The sequence below is a fragment of the Dermacentor variabilis genome, chromosome 1 (genome assembly GCF_050947875.1).
Source record: "Dermacentor variabilis isolate Ectoservices chromosome 1, ASM5094787v1, whole genome shotgun sequence".
Lineage (NCBI taxonomy): Eukaryota > Metazoa > Arthropoda > Arachnida > Ixodida > Ixodidae > Dermacentor > Dermacentor variabilis.
The window spans coordinates 225,015,269-225,038,776 of NC_134568.1; the positions used below are offsets into that span (position 1 = coordinate 225,015,269).

General features: G+C 40.8%; 1 protein-coding gene across 1 annotated transcript in view; it reads right to left on the reverse strand.

Annotated features, from left to right (window-relative positions):
• Positions 1-566: 566 nt before the first annotated feature.
• The window catches only part of LOC142557769 (putative acyl-CoA synthetase YngI), a 158,006-nt gene continuing 135,064 nt past the window's right edge, over positions 567-23,508 (reverse strand). The window contains exons 10-16 of the mRNA XM_075669872.1: positions 20,105-20,196; positions 19,847-19,920; positions 18,694-18,801; positions 13,241-13,392; positions 9,559-9,700; positions 9,368-9,478; positions 567-1,485 (exon numbers count right to left, since the gene is read on the reverse strand). Coding sequence (XP_075525987.1) covers positions 1,366-1,485; positions 9,368-9,478; positions 9,559-9,700; positions 13,241-13,392; positions 18,694-18,801; positions 19,847-19,920; positions 20,105-20,196 — 799 coding nt within the window. The 3' untranslated portion in view covers positions 567-1,365. The remainder of the gene's footprint in view (positions 1,486-9,367; positions 9,479-9,558; positions 9,701-13,240; positions 13,393-18,693; positions 18,802-19,846; positions 19,921-20,104; positions 20,197-23,508) is intronic.

Genomic DNA, 23,508 nt, shown 5'->3' on the forward strand with positions numbered 1-23,508 from the left:
AATGCTATATTCATGTGAATATAGCATGTGTGGTTGACACCTTAACACAGTTTGCCACAAGGCGACTGAGATGAGATTAAACAGAAGGCACAGTATGATACAAGATGTGGCACTAGATTAAAGAGGAAAAAGTGTACCAATGACATGCAGTATAGCCCACGAAGTCATTTCAGATTATTTCCAGCACAGCTACGAACAAACCTTGGAATTTTATGCATAGCATTCTCGCATACACATCCAACTCAACATACTCGATAACAAAATATTGAGCACTATCAGAGAATGTGTCGTAAAGATGAACAGAATTGCCAAAGACAAACAAAATACAAAATATTGCATGCGTCCAGGGATATGACGGCATAACTTAGCTCAGTAAACATTGGCATATGGTAAGACAAAGACACAGGTGAGTGGCTACATTTATCTGAGCAAAACACCACAACAAAAAAGAAAATAAACAAAGCTTAAGTGCTTTCTATTTTCTGTACAGATAAGTGGACCAATTGTCTGTGCATAAAACATGATTTGAGTAGTGAATAATTATTTAAACAAATATCCATATACAAAGCGCTGTGTCTGTGTATCTGTTTCTTTCTACGTCCTCGTTCAGTCACGCTTATACACTCTACAAACAGAACTTTCATGTTTTATCACAAAACTTGTGTTCCATAAAAAAAAAAAGGAAAAGGAGTGAGACGCACAAAATGGCTACTATGCTTTAACTCAGATACCAAACTGCGAGTCTATTCAGACTTCCTATACGTACTGAAAGAAGATAAACAAGTAGTAGTCATGGCCTCTTTTACATAGCACAATAAACACACTAAATGCATGTATCACTGGTGACCTGTAAGCACTGTCACTAGAACAATTGCGACTTGACAAATCTGCGAGTGAAACTCCGTTTCACATTCAGTAAAACCACAGGTACAGCTTCTCCGTGTGTTCCTGAGAAACAGTACGTATTTTGTGGAGGGCTCCTATACCACATAGGAGGATTGCCTCTTTGTGAAAGAGCCTGTATCCTTGTCATTTAACAGTGCAGAATAAGTGAGCAAATATAAGCACACCGTACTATCATCTGCTCTACAGGCCACCACCACATCTGACTGCTCTTACAACAAGCATGACACATAAGTTTCAATATAGTTTATCACTACACACCATGATGCCTTTACTTGCTGTACTGCCTCTTAAAAAGTCAACAAATGCATGCTGCCAATGCTTGCACCACTTCTGAAGCAAGAAATGACTTTTCTTATTGCCATTTGCAGGCTCAGGTCCAAGAGTCCAAGAGGCCAACAAGCACCAGAAGCCACAAGGTGATCAAGGTGGTAAAGTCCATCATCACTGAGTTCTTCCTGCTCAGAGACCCAACTTCTTTGCTGCTGTTTCCCGCATTCTGTTTTTCTGTGCTTTGCCTATAGCTGTCTTTGGATAATCTTTCTCATAGAGGAAATACTTTGGAATCTTGAAGTGGCTAAGCTGCAAAAAAGAAAAAAAAATCAACTTTTACAAATGTTCACGCTGATATTGGTGAGTGTGATGTGTCAACAATAGATAATGCACCACCAGACTATGGTGCTTTGCCTTGAGGGGTAAGAGTTGTGTGCACAAAGGGTGTGTTAGTGCAAATGAAGCCTTGCAGGTGCACAGTGTGGTAGAGGACTGGGCTGTTTTACCTTAGGGTCTCAACAGGCCTTATTGAAAACTTTGTTATAGTACAGTGGGCACTGCAAAGCCCTTTTCCAGGAAGCATTCCACCATTTATGTACACTAAACTGAAATCCTAAAGCTTCACCCTCCTCTCTAAAAACATCAACAAGGGACCATATTTTATCATGATGTGGGAATTATGGAACTTTGTATTTTTCCCACGCTCACGCATGTGTTATGAACAATGAAGACACATGCCACCTTCTGCTTTTCTTGTGTGAGGAGCCAGGCAGCTTCCAAACCAGTGGCACAAACTCCTTGCCAACCGATTGCAAACATGGACTGTCAAGTGGCAGCAGAGTCCTGTGCTAATTGGGTTTTAAGTGGGAGCTAGGCAGGGTTGGTGACATCAGTGGGATCCAGCGAGTGCCGAGACAGATGACTGCTAACCATAACCAAGGGAGTATCACAGGTCTCTCCTCTCCCATATTTTCATTATTTACCTAGACCCAAGTAAACACCTACTAGCTTTCTTTGCCCAACATTTAGAAAGTCCACTGGCATGCGATAAACTTTGTTTCGGGAAAAGTGTATTTTCTGTTGTGCTCAGCCCTTGCCTTTATGCTGTTGAAACTTAGTTGTGCAAGGAGAGTGTTCAAGAGTTATCGATCATACCTACAAGCCTCAGGTGAGGATCCCTTTGAAACTTAGTTGTGCAAGACGAATGTTCGGGAGTTATCGATCACACCTACAAGCCTCAGGTGAGGATCAGAGGTTTGGTAGAGCACAGACTACAATGGGTCTGTGTAACAGTTGAGTGAATGACAATTGTTCCTTTCATGAAACTTCCTGCACCTTGCAGGCTTCCACAGAAATGATTTATCATACTCTGGTTCCAGTTGTTTTGAGTTATTAACTCAGCCTTACTCTGCGATCAATTAGCTTCCTGTTTAGCTCAGATTGTACAGCGAACGCCCCAGAAAGGTGTTGGTCGCGAGTTCAATTCCTGGACCAGCACAAATTTTTCTTCAAATGCAAAGCTTTGTTACTGAGAAACCTGTAGTAGGTCTCCTTTGTAGCTTAACGCTGCGCTACGCTTAGGTGGATGAAAATCAACCTAATCAACTTCAATCAATCAACCAATCAACTTCCTTCCACCTTGTGGGCTTTAGTAAAACTGATTTGTGAATTGGAAGAAGAGAATCCTTTCACTATATGGCCCCAAAATCAGACTATTTTTCTAGCTATTCACCAACAAACAAAGTCACTTGCATACATCAAACCCAAAAGATGCTACTCTACCAACACACCATCTTATTTATATGAAAGATTATAATACCACTTACTTGCCTCTTTTGCCTCATTTCTGTGCATACGATGCATATCATAAAAAGGAGCAATGATAATGGGAAACCCTGGTGTGGACCCTTCTGTGTATCTACTGTTGCATCTAAAGTTAGCCCTTATTAAGTTAAATGAACTGTATTATTCCGGTATATTTCCTTTGGCGTCTCTATACTCCAGGCCTTCAGCTCTAAGAATGTTCCCTAATACCTCCCAATTTATATTGTTGTGCACACTGCTAATATCCCCAAATAAAACAGCCTGTTTCTTTCCTTTGGTATTTCTAGGCTTGGTGTGATTATAAAGAGGTTATCACCTACACATGTGCCAATGATGATGATGATTATCACTAGCGGCATCCCCTTTGAATTGTGGTGGCAACAGATCAGCAACTGCATATACTAATCACTTAGCTATGACTAAAATGCCACTTCGTAGGAAGCTGTGGAAAGGGGACATTAGCCTGACAGGTGCCAATCTTGGAGGCCGTACAATTCCTCAAGCTGTATTCATTCTCAGCCATGTGGTGGTACATACAACTGATTTTCTGCATGGGTATGGTGGGCAATAAAAGTGAGCAATGCTTCTGCAGAAAGCCACGAAAAAATGTGCTAACTGACATTAATTTAGAAACAGTGGGCAGTCACACCTGGTAAAGCATGACATTCAAGACCGACAGCACAGCTACATAACAGGTTGCATTTGTTCAGGGTGATTAAATTGTGAAATTGTGCAAGCCATTCAGTTACTATTTTGTTTACAACTAAGAGCTCTGGCTTAAAACAAACATTGCAAAAATTCTAAAAGGGCAATACAAAAATTTAGATTGATTCAATGTTTACCTTTGGCGCCTTTTTAAAGAGCCCTGCAGCACTGTTTTTCATATGGTAAATAAACTTCCGTAGTTGCTAGCAGATTCTGCCATGAACATACAAGCCTACATGAGGCTTGGAGCCCACAACCTCATTGAAAGGCTGCCTGCTATTTCATTTGACTTTTCAAAGCACCATTAGAAATGAATTAAATGCTGGGTTTTTACGTGCCAGAACCACAATCTGATTACGAGGTATGCCACAGTGTGGGGGCTGCAGATTTATTTTGACCCCATGCGATTTTATAATGGGCACCCAATGCACAGTACACGAGCGTTTTTCCATTCAACCTATATCAGAATGTAGCCATCGCGGCCGGGATCTAACCTGCATATGACCTTGAGCCCAGCAGGGCAACACCATTGCCACTGTGCTACCATGGCAGGTAACTTTTCAAAGCCCCTTTCATGTTTTCCCTGACATTTACACAAAAGCAAACATGATGGAAACTGGTTAGATTTATGTAATTTTCAAAACTAAGCAAAAAATAAAAATGGAAAAAAATTACTATGACTGGATGTGGTTCCATCTAGTCCTAGAGAACAATACAGCAGACTTCTGCTAATTTGACTCCTGTTAATTAAATTTTTTTTGGTTAATTCGATCCCAGCCAATCGTACTGGTGGTCATGCATTCCTATGGGCCCAAATTTTTGTTATTTCGACCCTAAAATTGGTCTTCGTCAGATAATTTGAACTTGACCAGTCGGCATGCACGCACCTGACCCCTATGGTGACTCCGATAGCGAGCCCTTTAGTGGCAGCATCTGTCTCGGCAGAGCTTAGGGGACAGTGAATGTGTTAACCACACACCTGATGATGATGACGATTGGTGTTTATTGTTGCAAGGGCCAGATGTAGTCAAAGAGTGCCAAGGCTACAATGTGCGGTCATTGGTAAATTAATACTGAATGTCGAGATGTGGATGAAAGACGGCTGTATAGAGGCCTAAAAATATATTCGTTGAGAAGTGTGAAATATATTAGCAATAAAACTAAACAGTGATACATGACATATGCTATGAAGAAACAATGTACTACAAAGAGGTGATATGCTAAGGTACGTCGCTATAAGTAGCACTACTGCTTCAGCAGGGCTCTTAAGCAGAAGGGCCTGGAGGACGGATGGATGGATGTTATGAGCGTCCCCTTTGGAACGGGGCAGTGGGTTGCGGCACCAAGCTCTTGCTATTATACTGCCTAATGTCCTACCCAGTGGCGTAGCTAGGTCGTCTGGCACCCGGGGCCCATAGGTCTTTTGTCACCCCCCCCCCCTTTGTGTAGTCGAGGAAGGCGAGGATATCGACAATTTCTGGGTTTCAGTACCAGTACAGCCGCCTTGGATACCGCGCACGTTCCCCGGGTCCCCCTCTCCTTCGCTTTCTTTCCCAGAGATCGCGAATGCAGCAAATATATACGCTGTTTTTCCTGCGCCAAATAACACAGGGTGCTGCACTGATAACGTGTGATAAGCCCATGTGCACATCTTCTGTCAGACTGTAAGGCTTGGCAGCCAATACAAATGCGGCATCGTGGAAAATATGACTCACGTCACAAGTAACAAAAGATATCTTTATAAAGAAATTTTTAATTGCCAACTTTAGCGGCAATATTGCATTTGCAAAATTGAAGCTCGACATTCATATCTCGCCCAACAACAACTTCACAAAAATCGTCGTAGGTACTATGGCACGCAGTATTTTGTCTGTGGGCAGCCCTGAACGAAAACAAAAATTAAACTGTTTGTCAGTGACGCTGATTTCCCAACCCTATTAGTAAACGCTACCTGCCTCCCCGCTGCGCGGGCGCCAATGCTATAACAATTACGAGTTCTCTTCATTCTGATCAATAAAGCCTCGTTTTCATTTGCTGCTATACGGACAAACGTGATTATCTGAGCTGCGGTACCACCGCAAGATTGGGAACAGAATAGAGCACGCTTCGCGTCGATTCTTGGCGTTACCATTAAAAAAGAAAGAAAAGGCTGCGATGAAGCCCGTGCCAGCGAAAGCTTGCACTATTGTTGGTCTGCACTCGCAATGGAAAGGATTAAGGGATCAACGTCACTGGTCCACTATTTTATATTTCTTTCGCTGCTGTCATATACTGGGCGCTGCCTGCAGTGCCAAAATACTGTAGGTTGTAGCACCCAAAACGATTTTGTTTAAGAAGTTTTTGTTGAGTTAATAATATGATTTTGAGTCCTCAATTCTCGAATTGAAGTGCTTCCTCTATAAGAACTAATTACGGGATTTTAAGGATATGATTATTACTTATCTGCCATATTTTTCGCGCTACCGAGTTCCTAGTAATCACAAAAAGACATAACTTCATAGAATCTCGATCGGGAAATATCCTTACAAAATTCACCTTTTTTTTAAATAAAATTCTGTACAGCTGATACAGACACTGTACTTGTGACATGAAGGCACACAACAACAACAGTTTTCTGAAACTTTCGAGGGTAAGAAGGAAAGCGTGAAACATAACGGCAGGTTTCGCAGCTACTTCTCGCAGCAAGCGGGAGAGGGGAAGAAAAGCGAGCCGGACATCGCGGCGGGCCCGCGACTACAGCCTGTCGAGTCATACGCCGCCAAACTCTTCGGCCGAACCGAGTCTGAAGACGATCCAGAGAATCCCATTGGCGACTTTTAACGGCCCCACTTATGTAACGTCGCTCTCAACGAACGCTTCGCCGTAAACGCGAGCACCGGGCGCGCTGGTTGAACGCCCTCTTGCTGCTGTCTTTGTTCGTCTTCGCTGTGCACTCTGAACGGAAGAGGGACCCAAGAGCCCCAACGCCTCAGTGTATGTTTAGCGACTCCTGCTCCCAGCATGAACGCACAGCACGAGCGCACCCCACATGAAACGCTCCGCTAAGGCGAGTAGTTGAGCGACCATTTCGCAAATTAAATTTTTTTGCCCGCACATTCGTGCAATTATTTCGTGGGGTGTTGACAGAGCTGTAGCCGACAATTCTGCGGCGCAACGCATCGGGTGCATGAGCTCGGGCTACGGGATACCGGAGCATTCTTTGCAATTTGCGCCCAGTCAAGCCGGCGGAAAGATGGGTGTCTTCAGGCGTATATGACACCCCCCCCCCCACTGGCCCCTTGCACCCGGGGCCCACGGCCCCCCGGCCCCCCCTGTTGCTACGCCACTGGTCCTACCTAGGTTAAACAATAAAATTTAAAAAGAAAGCACTATGAACTACCAAACCCAAATTTTCTGATCCCCTATTGCGAACTGTGCTTTTGTATGCCTCCGGCTTTTGTCGTTTACCTGCACAGATTTTTCCTGTACAGATACCTGAACACTCTCCCAGCCCATTTACTTTCTTCCATATTCCTCAGCTGTTCTTCATACTCAATTTTACTGCGAGCTTCCCTCACTTCAAAACTAGTCCAGCCCATATCACCCTGCACAGCTTCATTTGTAGTCTTCCAGTGAGCGCCCAATCCGAGGCGACCCACTGACCTTTGGTTCCCGTCGAGTCCTGATTGTACCCCTGATTTAAAGCAAACAACCGCACTTCCAAAAGTAAGTCCTGGAACCATTACACCTTTCCACATACACTGGAGCACCTCGTACCTATTGTATCCCCATGGCGCTCTGTGCTTCATTATGGCTGCATTTCTCTTCCCCTTCACTGTTATTGTTTTTTCCTGTGTTTCCATACATCTATTGCCTTTGTTTATCCATATACCAAGGTATTTATATTCTGTTACCCGAGGTATTTCCTGGCCCTGTATCGCCACTGTCTGTTCACTGTAGTGGGAGGCATGTGCCATGCAGGTCACTACCATTGCAGCATCAGCTTCTGGTGAGAGGATGTGCTATGAACCTCGTAGGCTTATAAGCGCAATAAATCAACCTTTTGTAAAAAATTTAGAACTTATTTGTGGTCAAAAATTGGTTCTGCTCCAAGAAACAACACTGGATGAGGGGTAATATGGCATCAATGTGCTAAAGGAAAGTGCTTTTTTTGTTCAGCCTCTGCTTCCTGACACTCCACAAAGAGGTGAATGGTCAGCCTCTCAACACACCTACCACAGAGGGGAGATATACCATCACTCAAAAGTAAGATTGAGTATCGTATGTGTGTCCTATTTTCAGTCAGCAGAACATGACATCAGCCTGTTGTGCTTTTGTTACCGAAGGCTCACTTCGTAGGTGCGGATAAATCAAATAAAGTTTATTAGAGGTTTCATGGTCCCAAATGGATTGCCAAAGGTTTCTCAGCTTTTTGCGCAAGAAAGGCTTCAAGTCCGGAGGGCATAGCTGTGGTAGAGCTGTGGTAGAGTTAAACGACGCTTAAAAGCAGAAGGCCAAAGATATTTTTGCTGTGTGCACACCAAGTGAAGGATCTACGCCACAAAAATTGTCATTAAGGGCTCTCCACCAAAAATGTTAAGTGTCTCACCACTGCTTCTGAACACAGGGGAAGAGCAATTAATGCACACAGAAAACAACTACCGTATCTACTCGCATTATGATTGCACTTTTTTTTTTTTTCAACAATATTGCCGCAAAACTCAGTGGTGCGATCATTACGCACGTTAAATTTCTCACGAAAAGAAAAACTTTTTTCATCCGGCATTTGATGCGGGATGACAACAGGCGGCTTCCGCTGTGACAGTATGGGACACCAAAACGAAAATGGAAGCAGGCGGAGCAAGCCAAACGTGCCGAACGCGATTTTTTTTTCTTTTCGTGAGCACATTACACGCATTGAAACAGTTTCTTCCATATCCATAATAAATAATATTGTTAATATTGGCAAGCCTGTGGCAATAACGTAGCCATGTCCATTTTGAGGGGACAGGAAGAGAGGTGGGCGTGCATAGCTGCCAGTGACATAGAAACACATGGCGGGTATGCTGCGGAAACTGCGGCATTCGTCTTCACTACTATTCTAATATGGCACGTTTCCACTAAGGGGGGGGCGAATATCTTGGCTGTTTTATAAGCGTTGGCGTATGAATAGGGTACACTTCTAAAGTATCAGTGAAAACGTGGCTACTATCGTTTCCACTCGCGATTTGTTGCGTGCCCACGAGCGCAGACGACAAGAATCGAAAGGCACCTTTTTTTTTGTTGTTGTAGACCACAACCATTATAAAGCCTACAAATAACAAAACCAAGGCAAGTTTGGTTGTAGCTTTTTTTTTTTTTTTTTTCACGGAAGTGTGGAAAGCGATGAAAGGAATAAAATGGGGCATCTGCTTAGGAATGTTTGGTGCATGCAGACCACTTGGTATGCCTTGAAGAGTCGTTCGCATAGCATTCGACAGATGGTAAGCACGATTATCATTAGCTAAACTTGGCACATGACATATCGCTGCGGCAAGTTCGGGGTGCGATCATTACACAGGAAAGAAAAAAAAATTGAGTTTTGACGACAAAATTCAGAAGTGCAATCATTACACGAGTGCGATCATTATGCAAGTAAACACGTCATGACAGTAGGAGAAGCAAAGGTGACATGCGCACATACCTTGCCTTTGCAGTACTGCTGAAGCTCAGCATCAGTTACCTTGGATTCTGGCTTAAGCAACACCCAGGCACAAAGTTCTTCACCCATCCGCAAATCTGGCACTCCAATTACCTGCCATGTTTCACACCAATGTAAATGCTGCATGCACCAAGCAATGAAGATTCAAAGTGATGAAAATGAAAACGTCATACATGGCATTCATCAACAGCAGGGTGGGTGTTGAGAACTTCTTCAATCTCAAGTGGATAAATGTTCTCTCCTCCTCTGATGACCATATCCTTCAGACGCCCGATGATACTCAGATAGCCATCTTCATCCATTTTGCCCAGGTCTCTGTATACCATGAAAATTATTAATAAACAAAGTGATAAAATTACCACCTACAATAGATACAGAAAAAAATTGTTCTCAAAGATGCCTGCATTAGTCCTTCTAAACATCATGAAAAAAAGTATTTTTCCAAGTTCACACCTAATCACCATGACTAACATGGTGAATAAAAAAAAGGCATTTGGTCAAACATGACTTTGTGTTTATGTAGAGATGTTTAAAGGGACACTAAAGTGAAAAATTATTTCTTCTGCATCAGTAAATTACCATTCTACAACACCAAAAACACCACTCTTACATCGATAAGACGTTTGGTAAACCAGAAAAAGCTCAAGAACGAAATACGGGTGGCGACGCCTACTTGGTTCCCGCACCTGGGGGCTGTGACATCTTGGAGTTTGATGGCATCTTCTAGGGCCTGCTAATTATATATAGCAGTTCACATTGACTACATTGTGTTCTAAAGGAATCAAATATTAAACGTGGCAAGTTTCGGGAACGTTTATTCAGCCAACGCAGCCCAAATGCGAAAACATACTTTGGAATCCCCGACGTCACGCTGACGTACCAGCGCGAAATTCAAATACTAATACTTGGACCTTTATTTTCTCATCTAATGTTCAAACAATTTTCTTGAAATGACTGCCTGCAGGGTTCTTAAACAATGCTTCATTAGCCTAAACTGATTTATTTTGTCGCTTTAGTGTCCCTTTAAGCTGACATGTACAAAAAATTCCTAAATATATAACAGGCGAGAACTTTGAGTGATTACTTCAAGATAACTTTAGCCGCATTGCTGTAAATATAAGATGCTGCAAAATTTGCAGTTAGACAATAGCGAAGATTCAAGGTAATTAACTTTTTAACTGTACAATATAGGTGCTGCATTATAACGGGAAATGTAGTGCTTTCCAAGCGCACTCCACGCCAATTTTCAGATTTACAAAATTGCAAAGCTACTAGCTGCTTCTGGCCTCACAAATTCCAATTTATCTGATGTGCCAAAGTGAAATGAATGTAGAATCTCATTAATTCAAACTTCAAAGGGACTGCAAATTTATTAGAAAAAAACGGAGTTAAAACCAATAGAGAGCTCCTTTGAATATAGCACTCAACACCCAATCAATTGTGTGAAAAAATCAATTGTGTGATAGAAAAATCTTATCATTCCTCCATCAGCATGATTACATGTGCTGCGAAAAGTATAGGTTCCATATCAAGTCCAAGTGTGATAAGAAAGTAAGTTCACAGCCAATATATACAAAGTGTTCCAGCAGTGCCTGCCTGAAGTCATTAAATATAAGAAATTTGACATAATATGATAATTAACTTTTTAATCAATCACTTCAGCTTCCATATTGCTATTGCAGAACCAAAACTAGATGGTGGTCAAAACATGTTCACTCAGTAGTAGCTTTGACAATAGCACCAGTTTTGAAATGACTTCATCCCCAAAATCAGATACGAAATAAACTGGTTCTCCACACTGCTTTGTCCCACACTGACTAAAGAAGGGTTTTTCGAAAAATGATGAGCAAATTCATCTTGCCACAAGTTTGGGGATGGTCGTCTACAACTAGTGCTAGTCTCAGGATTCCTATTAAGTGGAACACTGAAAGGCATAAACACAAGACAGGTATTAATTTCCTTATTGTAATATGTGTACTAAATCAATTTGAAAGTTATTTAGTAAAATAGGCAATTAACTCTTTTATTGACAATTATTGTATTAACTTGTATGTTGCAAGTAAAATGACCAGTATGGTGTGTGTATATCTTTACTAAGCTATAAAGAAACAGAACAATACACAATTAACAGTCTGATCACCTAAAAGAATTGTGTGCAGTAACTGGTACATGCAGGTGCTGTTGGGGGCATCCAGAAAAGAAGTTTTAATGTTTCAATAAATTTTTGAATGAAGCAGAAAATCAGAAAAAAAAGTATTTATATTGCTTGATAGAGTGGTGCATAGACCGTTTTTCCAGATTTGAATGATCCTTTCCTAGCAGGTTGTTATATTGCAGCGCAAGATGTTGCAGCAGGATGTCACTTTTGTGCGGTAACATAGCATGCACCACCTATGTTTGTAAAAAGAAAATAAATATAAGCAGTTGCATGACTACACGACAAAGCCACCTGAGCCTTGCCACCCCCTCCTAGAAAAATATTGCCCATCCCTTGGAAGGTTGGTCTAACCCACGAAAAAAGGGTACAAAAGAAGGGGAAGGACCATGCAAAAGGTAGCCGTTGCTCTGGGCAGGAGCTGTCATGCGTCTTGGCTTGTTCCCTGACCGTTTGCTCTCACTCATGCCTGCTCGTGCCACCTTGGCTGATGCCTGTGACAGTTAACTGCTGTCCTCGTCGATGCGAAGGTTTCGAGGTGGCGCCTGGACTATGTAGTTGTGCTCTGCTCTTACAGTCCAGCTTAAGGCTTTCGATCATTTTCTTGAGTTCGCAATACTACTACAATACGTGATGATATCACACACCAGAGAGCAGCTGATTTATCTAGAAACTGGCAACAAATTTCAGAAATTGTGAAGCATTGATGTCTAAAAATTGGTTGGTGTACACTTTGCATCATTTATGCCATAATAGGTGACAACTGGCCATTATAGTCTTCATGGCATACATTGCACTGCCCCCCCCCCCTTCCCCTGCTATGAAATGCCTGTGTCATGTCTTACCATACGATCACTTGTGATGTCTGGTCCATATAGACTACACACAAGAGTTGGTGAATCTCTGCTATAACCAGCTTCTTAGTGTGTAGAAACTGGATTATGCCATGAACTTGACATTTGGCGGGAATTGGTACCAGAGCCGCCACCTTCAGTTTCGAACCACAAAATGAAAATTGCTCCTATAGGAAATTCATGGCAATGCAAGTGTGTTCTGCACAATGTTCCATGTCTCAAAGAAACTGAAGGAGTTTCTAGCAAGACAGTGGTTTGCCAATGATGCTGCAGTCCAAGCAGAGGTAGCACCCTGGTTTTAGTCCCTGGTACCAGATTACGTAGCATGACATTGTTACACAAAACTTGGTGCTGTGATATGATAAATTTCTAAAAAAGGATGGTTCACATTTGCAAAATTAGTCAATTAATTACCTCATCTGACAATACAAACACTGTCTTTTTCTGACTTTGTGCCTGATTTAAAAATTAATTAGAACTTACTTTATGGATGTGTCTTATTCTAGTGTGCCATGATGCAGGGGTGAAGTCTGCCCAATGCTTTTCATGCTTTTTCCCAGTCAAGAGAAGTACCACAAGGACAGTCATTTTAATAGTTGAGACTTGAATTTTCAATAACTTTTAAATTTCTTCAGTTGGTATTCAATGCTGAAAGTGTTGTCGTTTCAGAGTTGATAACTCACTAGTTAATGACTAATCAAACATTTAGGCAATAGAACAAATAGAACTAAACTGCAAGGTACAAATTACAAAAAATATTTGCAGGCTTGGTTACTGTGGAGGATCACATAGACCCAGTTTTCTATTTTCAGATACCCAGCTGTATAAAAAACTGGTGCAGCATACCCAGTCTTATACCATCCAGAAGGTCCTTTGACTTCTTTAGTCTTTGCTTCATCATTGTAGTAGCCAATAAAGATATTATGACCTCGAACCCACACCTCTCCAGGTTCATTGATGGCAGTCTCCCTGCCCGTGACAGGATCTGCGACCTTTACCTGCAATTGCAAGTTGACAGAGTGATGTCATTTGTACCATAAGGCTTTGAAGTTTGAAAGTTTATTTAGTCAGTTGTACAAGTTAGTTGTACAATTACAAAGTAAACATTTTGTTGCAAATTGGAATGTCTAAATCCAGTGTAGCTTTCACTCAACAATAGTGAGAGCCCCCCCCCCCCCCCCCCCCAGTTCAGACAAAAAAGATAAAACTACTAGCTTTGACTAACAATATGCCAAACTTTGTATGTGACAGGCAGGATGCACGTAGGTCATATGTACTCCATCAAATCTACTGCCAAACCAATCAAGTGCAGATAAATGATCGGCCTGATAACTGCAGTGGAGTACTATAACTAAGTGCGACTGTACAGGAAAGGTGCCGGCTTGTGACTTGCTTTTAATAAAACAGACACGGGGGTCAGGCAAGTCAGCACCCAACCCATCTGGTTCTTGTCTTGTGTGGTCAAACTGCACTGCAATCGTTGAATTGAATATCAACTAACTTGTCCAGTGATAAGAATTGCTGATAATCAGCTTGTGAGCTGAGGAAAGTCCAACACTACAGGAATATGTTTCGAAAGCTGCAAACAAGGTTGGACAGACAATCTACCTAGGTAGCAAAAATTCTGATATTCACTTGTATTTCATAATTTCATTTCATAATGTATTTATTGGTAAAAATACAGGAAAAATTACATGTGCGTAGTATACATAAGGAGGTCCCATAGTCGAAGACTGTCTAATATAATCTTGTATTTGATGTGTAAGGTATTAATTAGCCTGATAAGAGTTTATATTAGTCTAGTACAATTTTCTATTAGTTTATCACTCCAATAGGAATTTGCATTGGGTACATGTTAGTCTATAGGCAATTTGTATTAGTGCCTGTACAGTGTGATGGTGCTTGCTGATAGACTGATCGAAATAAGTATCAAGTTCACCATCAATTAAGACTGTACTAGATAATGCTTTTTGGCCTTGCAAGTTGTAGTGGCAGACTAAGGACAGGCATATTTGTGTTGAAACTTGTAGTGGCATTGGAATTAAATAAGTTGCTTTTGATGGGGCTCAATATGTCAGTTAGCTCCAATAGGAGCCAATTCGGAAGTCACAATTAACAATGGACCTGATCCACATTTCTATTAGTCTACCAGAAAGCATCACCCCACTGTATAGCCACTAATACAAATTACCTATAATCTAGCATATGTACCCTATACGAATTCCTATTGTAGTGATAAGAAAGTAATAAAGAATTGTACTAGAATAATGTAAACTACTACCAGACAAATACATATATTATACATCACATACAAAATTGATTAGACTAGTACAAATGTCCATTGGAGTTTTCGCTAGTGCTGGTTGAGTAATGCACATGAAAAAAAAAAAACTTAGATAATAATAATACAATCAGAATTTGAGTTCTCAACTACGAGATTTCTGTAGAATCTATATGATTTAGGTGCACAGCAGCATTTAGATTTTTCATTAAGTTAAAAATCAGCGGTCAAACTTTACTTATTTGTCTTGAACCACTGGCACTACTTGGTAACACAAATTTTGTTTACATATATATGGGGTGATGAAAATTAAGCTTTACAGATTTCTTAAAGTTAAAATATAGGTTATGTGACCAGGGGATAAGCTATGTAGCCAGGGTGTGATGCAACAGCCACATTATAAAGGGGAGAAGCTTTGTGCTGATCCTCAAGGCCTTGCATGCATAATACATACGAACAGAGATGACAATTTGCAAGTGTATTTCTCCGAACATGGGCGTGGCTAGAACAATTCTAACAAATGAAATTGTGTAAGAATACGACTGCCTCTAAGCTTTCAATGCAAACCTGCCCACTTACTGCAGTCACCAAAAAAGTTTATTAACCGATTTTAGTTAAGTAGGTGGCTGACCTGAAGAAAACAAAGTGAATCCAAGAATCTGGTAAGTATAATTCACCTGTCCATTAACATATCAGTGTGCTTCAGAGATGCCTGTGGGTCGACATTATATATTCAGATTTTAAGTAGAAAGTTAATACTAGTATAACAATTAAAATAATCATTACCTGCATACTTGGTCAGCATACAAGGGTCGTTTAAACCAATTTGCTTGTAGTTTCATATAAGTTTTGTGCATGTATGCACAAATATATCTGCAAGGATAGCGACCAACCCAACAGCACACAGCAGCCAGGCAGCCATGTGAAAACCGGGAAAGTAGGCAAAGAAAGCTTCACATTGAATATAATTTTTCTTCAGAACAACCTGTACTTGGGATCAGCCAATATTGTAGAATGTTCAAGAGTCGATTTATATCTAAATACACTGAGGAACCGGATGTAACTATGTGTGTGCTTCTTTTTTCCCTTGCATTCATTGTATAATGATGCATGCAATTGTAAATAATGCAGCGTTTCTGCTACATCACTATGCCATTGAGATGCTAAATGTTGCATTTATATTTTGCCAATGATAACTGTGTATGCCCACTCCTGCTTAAGGCCTGGTACCCAGGCTAGCAGTACGAAGTAAATAGATAAAATAATTAACCTTGCCATCACTGTGCCTCTTGAGAAGCTGCTCTGAATCAAAAGCCGGGGCACTCCTTCGTCTAGATTTGAGGTCACACTTGTAATAGTGTGAGGGTTCGCTCGAGTCATAAGAGCCATAACTGTTCACTACAGAATACTTATATAATTCATAAAAACCTTTCTCTACTAAACCCAAGTATGCTTCGCATTACGTAGATTTCAAGTGGAGTTGAGTCGGTTTAATTTTTTTGTTAATCAAAACCATACAACGTAACAGACAATTCCAGAGAAAGCATAGGGGAAGTTAATTACTATGCTTAATTGAAATGTAGATTGAAATGTAGAAATAATAAGGCAGAGGGAAATGAAAGTAGACAAAAAGATAACCTGCTGCAGGGAGCGAACAAACCCACACCCTTCGCATTACACATGAAAGCACCAACTGAGGGGTGTTTTTTTTTTTATTTATTTCATAATACTGTGAGCCTTTCTCAGGCTCTGACAGGAGTGGAATGTACAATAAGTGGTACAACAGGTTTGGTGTTCCGGAACATGAATGAAAAGATACATAACTTATATAAATAATAGAATCAAAAAGTGTGCAGAGCTGTAGAATCATACAATCCGTGACTCATAATCAAGAAGGCTATGACTACAACACATTTACGAAAGCATTTTCAAAGAAAGATTCAACATTCGCAACAAAAACATCAATTGACACATCATTCACAATATGGCGGGGCAGGCTATTCCATAGTTCTAAGGAACGAGGAAAAAAAGAAAATTTGAATAAATTACATCTAGCAGCAAATGGCCATATGCACAAGTCGTGATTGATTCTTTTGGAGCGGTGGTGAGGTGGCTTTAGGTACACGTCTTTAGTTATGTTGATGCAATCATTATATAACAGGAAAAGAAATTTCATACATGCAGTTAGTCGTCGGCATTCTAACGTCGAGATGCTAGCCCTTTTACGGAGAAGTGTCACGCTATCGTAGTGGGAGTAACGGGAATAAATAAAACGAAGTGCTAGGCTTTGGATTCTTTCAAGTTTCGTTTTCAGGTAAGACTGATGGGGGTTCCAAACTATGGCGCTGTAGTCCAGGATGGGTCTTACTAGAGTCATATAGGCGTTTAGTTTCACATGCACTGGTGCAGCTGACAATTTTCGTCGGATGAATCCAAGTTGTCGGTATGCTTTTGTACATATGTTATCTACGTGGGATTCCCAACTCAATTTTTCAGTAAACGTTACCCCCAAGTACTTTACTTCATTATTACGCGTCACAGCAGATCCTGATAAAAGGTAAGTAAAATAGATGGGAGTTTTTTTCCTTGTTATGGTGACAGATGACGTTTTGCTTACATTTATTTTCATATCCCAAGTTTTACACCAAGAATCAATGTTAGTCAGTGTTAAGTGCAGATTATTTTGGTCACCTTGTGAACGAACCGTAGTGTATACAATGCAGTCGTCTGCAAATAATCTCAGTACAACATCTGAAGTGACACAGGAAAAAATGTCATTTATATATATTAAAAAAAGTGTAGGTCCTAATACTGATCCCTGTGGAACACCAGAGCAAACGTCTAGGCTAATGGATTTGGTATTTTTTATTTCGACGTATTGAGTACGGCCTGAGAGGTAAGCTGCAATCCAGGAAACTATGTTTGAATTAATGCCAATCATTTTAAGCTTCTCAATTAATTTACAATGTGGGACAGAATCAAAAGCCTTTGCAAAGTCAACGAACACTGCATCCACTTACAAACCAGAGTTAATAGCAGCCGCGAAGTCGTGTGTAATTTCAAGTAATTGCGTAACTGTTGATAGTCCCTTCCTAAAGCCGTTGAAAGCAGCTAAGCTGTAGAGGAAAGAAATTACTACCCGATTTTGAAGGTTTTGTGGAAGCGGACTCCACCAGAATGCTGTGTGGCCATTGTCACCGGCCTTTGTGTCACGCAGTACAGGTAAATGGGTGCGACGTGCCACTTGGATGCTGGTAAGGCCATCGAATTCTATAATTGTTGCGAATTTGCCCCTGCAGTCCACATTGTCCAGGGCCTGTTGTCACTTGGCCTGTGTATGTTTTAGGGAACAGTGTGGTGCGCGTAGCAGAAAAGTTCCCCCATTCCTCGTCAAAGGGCTAATTTCGCCCTAAATAGTTGGGGAAATAGCATGACGAAATTGGCAACATTCTGAGCCAGCAATCTTTCTTATCTCTTTCTATTTCTGGTAGTGTTCCGGGCAGTCTGAATAGAAAGAGAGACACAGAGGTGTGCATGCCATATCCTAGGCGACTCAATCAGGTCACTGATTCACTGGCTTGTTGCACTATGTTGTGGGGTGGTTTGGGAAAGTGACCGTGTTTGAAAACCGAGCGCTCGACTCCCCATGAGTGTTCTGGACATAGGAGTCGTGCTCTGCACTTTCAGCTCTGCCAAGTTTTATGCATTAGATCTAATGTTTACCTGTACGTAATTGCCTGCAAATACTTTGTACACATGTATATAAAGTCTCGTTATCTTCTCAGTGTAATGTGTTGTCTAAAGCATCCCATCTCTGATGGCAAGAGGTAATGAAGGTGGGGACAATCAGTGAAGACAGCAGCTTCGCCCCTAAGAAAGCTGTGTCAGAGTGAGAAAAAAAGCACGTAAGAGAGGAGAAACATCAGCTTACTATTTCAATCATCTTTTTCAGCAAGAAAGATAATTTGTGCCAAAATCTTCTCTTAAACAGCGCATCGTATTTTCTCATCTAGCATACCTCTACGTAGCCTACAGGTCTCCCAACAGTTGTCTCTTGCTTGCTCTCAGGATCTCTTTCAGTCACCAGAGTAGCTACTGTTGTTGTCTCTGTAGCTCCATAGCCAACCTGTAAATAAATATATTATGTCAGAAATCACTGAGCACTGTTTCACACAAACCAAAAGAAACACATGAATGAAAGCAAATGTAACTGCTTACTGAATGCATCAAAACACTTTCGGAAATATTTAAAGGCACAGTCTCCACCCTATGCTGTATGGTTCAATGAGACCTGCAAATTTCCACACGGTGTCAGGGACTTTGAGCTGCATTTGATCAGCTGTTATTTTCATATGCAACATACTGCTAGAAGTGGATGCGACGCTTTTCTTTTTCTCACATAGTTTTTACAACGAAGCTGTTAGTTTCTCGGTGGTTGGCATTTTTTCGTGTTATCACGAAAAGTTATCAAGTTATCACCATCAGCAATGGCTCAAGCAAACAAAAATGAAATGGGTCATCCCCCTCGTATTGCAGAGGCTACAAGCATTCAGCAAAGTGAAGCGAACGGTGCATACATTCACTGGAATCACGCATACAATGTACAGAACAGTGTACAATTCAATAAAGAAGCAGCTCAAAACAAGCATCTATCATCATCAGCAACTGCTGATACTTCCGTAAGCAAGCAAAAATGCAATGGCTCATACATTTGTAAGGCAGAGGCAACAAGCGCTCAGCAAAATGAAGCGAACAGTCCATACATTCATTGAAATCACCCATAGAACACATAGAAGAGAATATGTTTCAATAAAGAACAAGCTCAAAACAAGCATCCGAACCATCAATAATGTATTGCATAACTCCCTCAGCAGTTGTGGTGGGTTTGCAACAGCTTCGCTAGACATCCACTTTGGCAAGGCTGGGATGGCAAGTCAGTTTTTTTACATATTAAATACTTCTGCAAGATTTATTCAGTTCTACACAGCAATATTTTGCCACAACAATTAATCACAATTACGATGTAACACACAATCAAAGTCTGCACTATGTTCTGTATAAGAAATATTCAGATCTCCATTAAAATAAATAGATCATATCTTGCCGTTAAATCTGTCAGACTTCCACATATACTATTATGATTATTCTAGTTACCTTATGTATGTACTCACCCAGATGTCGGCTTTGAAATTTTCCCTGGCCAACCTTCTCATCTCTGGTGTCACCGCATTGCCTCCCATTACAACTGTGAGAATGGCAAAGAAAAAAAAAACAAATAAAAGAAAGAAAGGAAGAAAAATTTAGAGGGCAGTCACTGTACTCTTTACGAACCTGTACAATAATCTAGATACCATAAATGATCCTGCAACATGCATATACAACAATAATGTGCTGCAACACATGCCTGTCATAATAAAAAATGCACACACCTCTGTTTAGGCAGGAAAGATCAAAGCTCCTGAAATCTGGATGATTTATCATGTCTGCAATCATGGTTGGTGCTCCAGCAACCTGTGAACACCTAAAAGACAAAGTAGATATAATACTATCCAGCATCACATGAAAAAAAAGAAAAGGAGAGGATTTGGGTATGTATATTATTTCAAGCTAATGGCAATGAACGGACTACAAAAAAACTGTGGAAGAAAACTGAAAGGACTGCGATGGCGTGGCTATCACTTATCAGAGACGGCGACGTGTCCTTTCCACATGCCACCATGGAAGGTGGTGATGCACTGTGAAGCCGATGCTGTGAGCAGCAGCCACTCACTTCATCCCGGTTGATAGCGCCTGAGCGCAGTCACATCTTTTAAAAGGAAGCTTTCTCTGCCCCCACCGCGTCACATGTGCACAATGCCCTTGGAGCTCCCTGGATGTCACTACATTAGCCTCTTGACACATTAATTAAAGCACACGCACTGCAGGGTCCAGGCGACACTACGGAAGCGGTCGACCGTCCAATCAACACTTCTGTGCCCGCTGCGGTAGCTTTGTGGCTATGGCATTGCTAGACGCCGTGGATTTGATCCCAACCACGGCAGCCACATTTTGATGGGGCCGAAATAGAAAACGCATGTGCACTTAGATTTTGGGAGACGTTAAAGGACATCACGGTGTCAAAATTAATCCAGAGACTGCCACTGAAGCATGCCTCATAATAAGATTGTGGTTTTGGAATGTACAGCCCCATAATCCAGTTCCAATTTATTATTTCTGCCACAATGTGATGTGCAATGTGAGGTAGTGACAATACTCAACCCTCTCAGTGGTTATAAAATATGGCGCACAACAATGCCTCAAGCAAGCACCTCTCCCTTTGTGTTCTGTGTGCTACGCAGACAAACAGCAGTGGTGCACGTAAGGTAACATTTAACATCAACTGACCACTCTTGTGCGAGACTAAACATTGAAGAAATTAAGCTTTCGTCATCAACATCACCGCTAATTATGGCAAATCAAAGCAATCAGCACAGAAAGCTTCGCTTTCATCGATTCCCACAATGCATGGGATCTGCAGAATTTTTTTTTCTTTTACATTTTGTGGGTTTTCTTTAAATGTGAAAAAAAGCACCATGCAGCAGGTATGTTGCTACTAAAAAGTGGATCAGTTGTTTTTAAACCTTCTATATACAACATAATGAAATGTACTTGGCCCTAAAGTATATATTAATTTTTTTTCATAGCTTATTTAGTTTATTAACTAATCATGGGGAATATTAAAAAAAATACTCTGAGGAGTGCCACATGATAGCAAACAATATGTCATCGGTTTCACCCAGCTATGGCTTGCTGCATTTTTAAAAAATCCTTGGCTAAAGTTACGTGAAACAACCAGTATAACATGCATATGTGTGCTAGATGATAAAAAAAGGGGGTATACAGGCTGTGCAAATGCAACTTACTGCCCAACAGAGCAACGCGGAGATAGCTTGTTATAAGCCTAGTTCATGAATTAAACAATAATTAACAAGCTTTTAAAGTATCAACTTAATTAACCCTTTCAGTGTCACTGACAGACGGTATGTTTGCACATTTTAACGTGGTAGCGTTAAGGACCCCGTGTTGTGAAAATCCGGTTGTTGGCATCAGACATCATTTCATGAAAAATCATTGTGAACCACAACCACGCAGGCACTCCGTGTCGTGCTGAGGCGTTAGTGAACTAAATTAATTCCTCAAAGTAAAATGCGTCCGAAAAATCGTAATGTACGACTTAAACACAACCTAAAGACACGATAGCGTCAGATTGTAATTTGAATACACCAGACGACATAATTTTGTTATGCAGAAACTTGAACACAACCCCCTTTTCCGGCATTTCTACCATTCACAGAGTGGCGCAGCCTGCTTAGCTCCTTGCGACAACACCCTCCAGATGGCGCCCATCTCTGCGCACACACAAAAAAGCTGTGGCTGCTGGCATGACAAGCAGTCAGGGATATTTCAATGCTATTGCGTTCCACTCTTAAAGTTGAAACTTAAGCATCCTCAAAATTATTTTGTCCCAGCACGTCCCCCTCCCCTAACATACCCATACGTTCTCTTCTCTCTAGTGAGGATCATATCAAGAGTGCATTTGCCATTATTCATGTCATTTTTGCCCCCTTCAGAATAACTGGAAACGAACAAAATGGAAGGCTACAAGTTGTTGTGGGAAGGTTACAATGGGAAGACAACTTTCGCTACCACTGAATGAAAGTTGCGTTTTGATTGGAAGCAGTGTAAGCTTTCGCTGGGGAAACGAAATGTGAAAAAGTCTTTTTTTTGTCTGCTTTTATTTTGTATTCTTCAGTTGAATAAGTTTTATTTATCCAACTCAATTTTCATAATTCTTTTTGCATTTACCTTGGGATAACACAGGGAATGCACTGTAATGCAGAACATTGCATGTAAAATATGGTCACAGAGCCCCTTTAAATGCAAAGCCTTTAAGAGACAAGTTAGAGCCTATTGAGAGACTATATCTAGGAGTCTTCATTTTTGGGTAAAACCCGATCATTCCAAATTTTTGAACTTTGAACAAAATTTATGGTAAATTAGTTTAAACCAGATTTTTTCCTGAAGTTTGCCATTTTTGTAAAGGATGGTAATAAATGCAGGTGTAGTAAAAAAAAAAGAACACTTCTCATCTTTTGTGAGCAATCGGTGAAGATATAGCATATTAAAGATAATATCATTATGTAGTTATGGTACATGGCTTGTATTCGCTTAACATTCAAGCTAAAACTAGTATATATAAAATATATATATTCCGCTTCCAGCCTTGAGCAAACGAAATACTGTTGTGTTTTTATTAGTCCCTTTAAGAGGAATACAGCAATGGCCCATTGTATCGCATTTCCTGCACATCGCACATATGTAAAAAACGGTAATGAGCTTTGAAGCAAATTAGGGCAGCGCTGATGTTGCTCTGCATTACGAATGGTAGTTCTGACGTTGAGAGGATGTTTACCCAACTACATTACATTCAAAGAATGCTGGCAGATTTGTCTAGTTGGTATTCCACTAGTATTGCTGCAAGAATGTATACAGCCAGATGTCCATATAAGGAATCACACGGGACCACCGAAAATAATTTGTTATTCTGAAAGGACTTATAGTGAAAGCCCCAAAATTAACCATTCTGCCCACCAACCCATCAGTTCAAAAGTTGTCCCTGTTTGAGCTCTCCATGACATGGAAACTGAATAATGATCGTTATCTGAAAAGTTCGGTATTCTGAAGTTTGGAGTACTGAAATATTTTTACATTGAAACCATAAGAAGTCAGCTGGAGATTTCTGAAAAGTTCGTTAATCTGAAAAGTTTGTTGATGTGGTGTTCATAGTAATGAG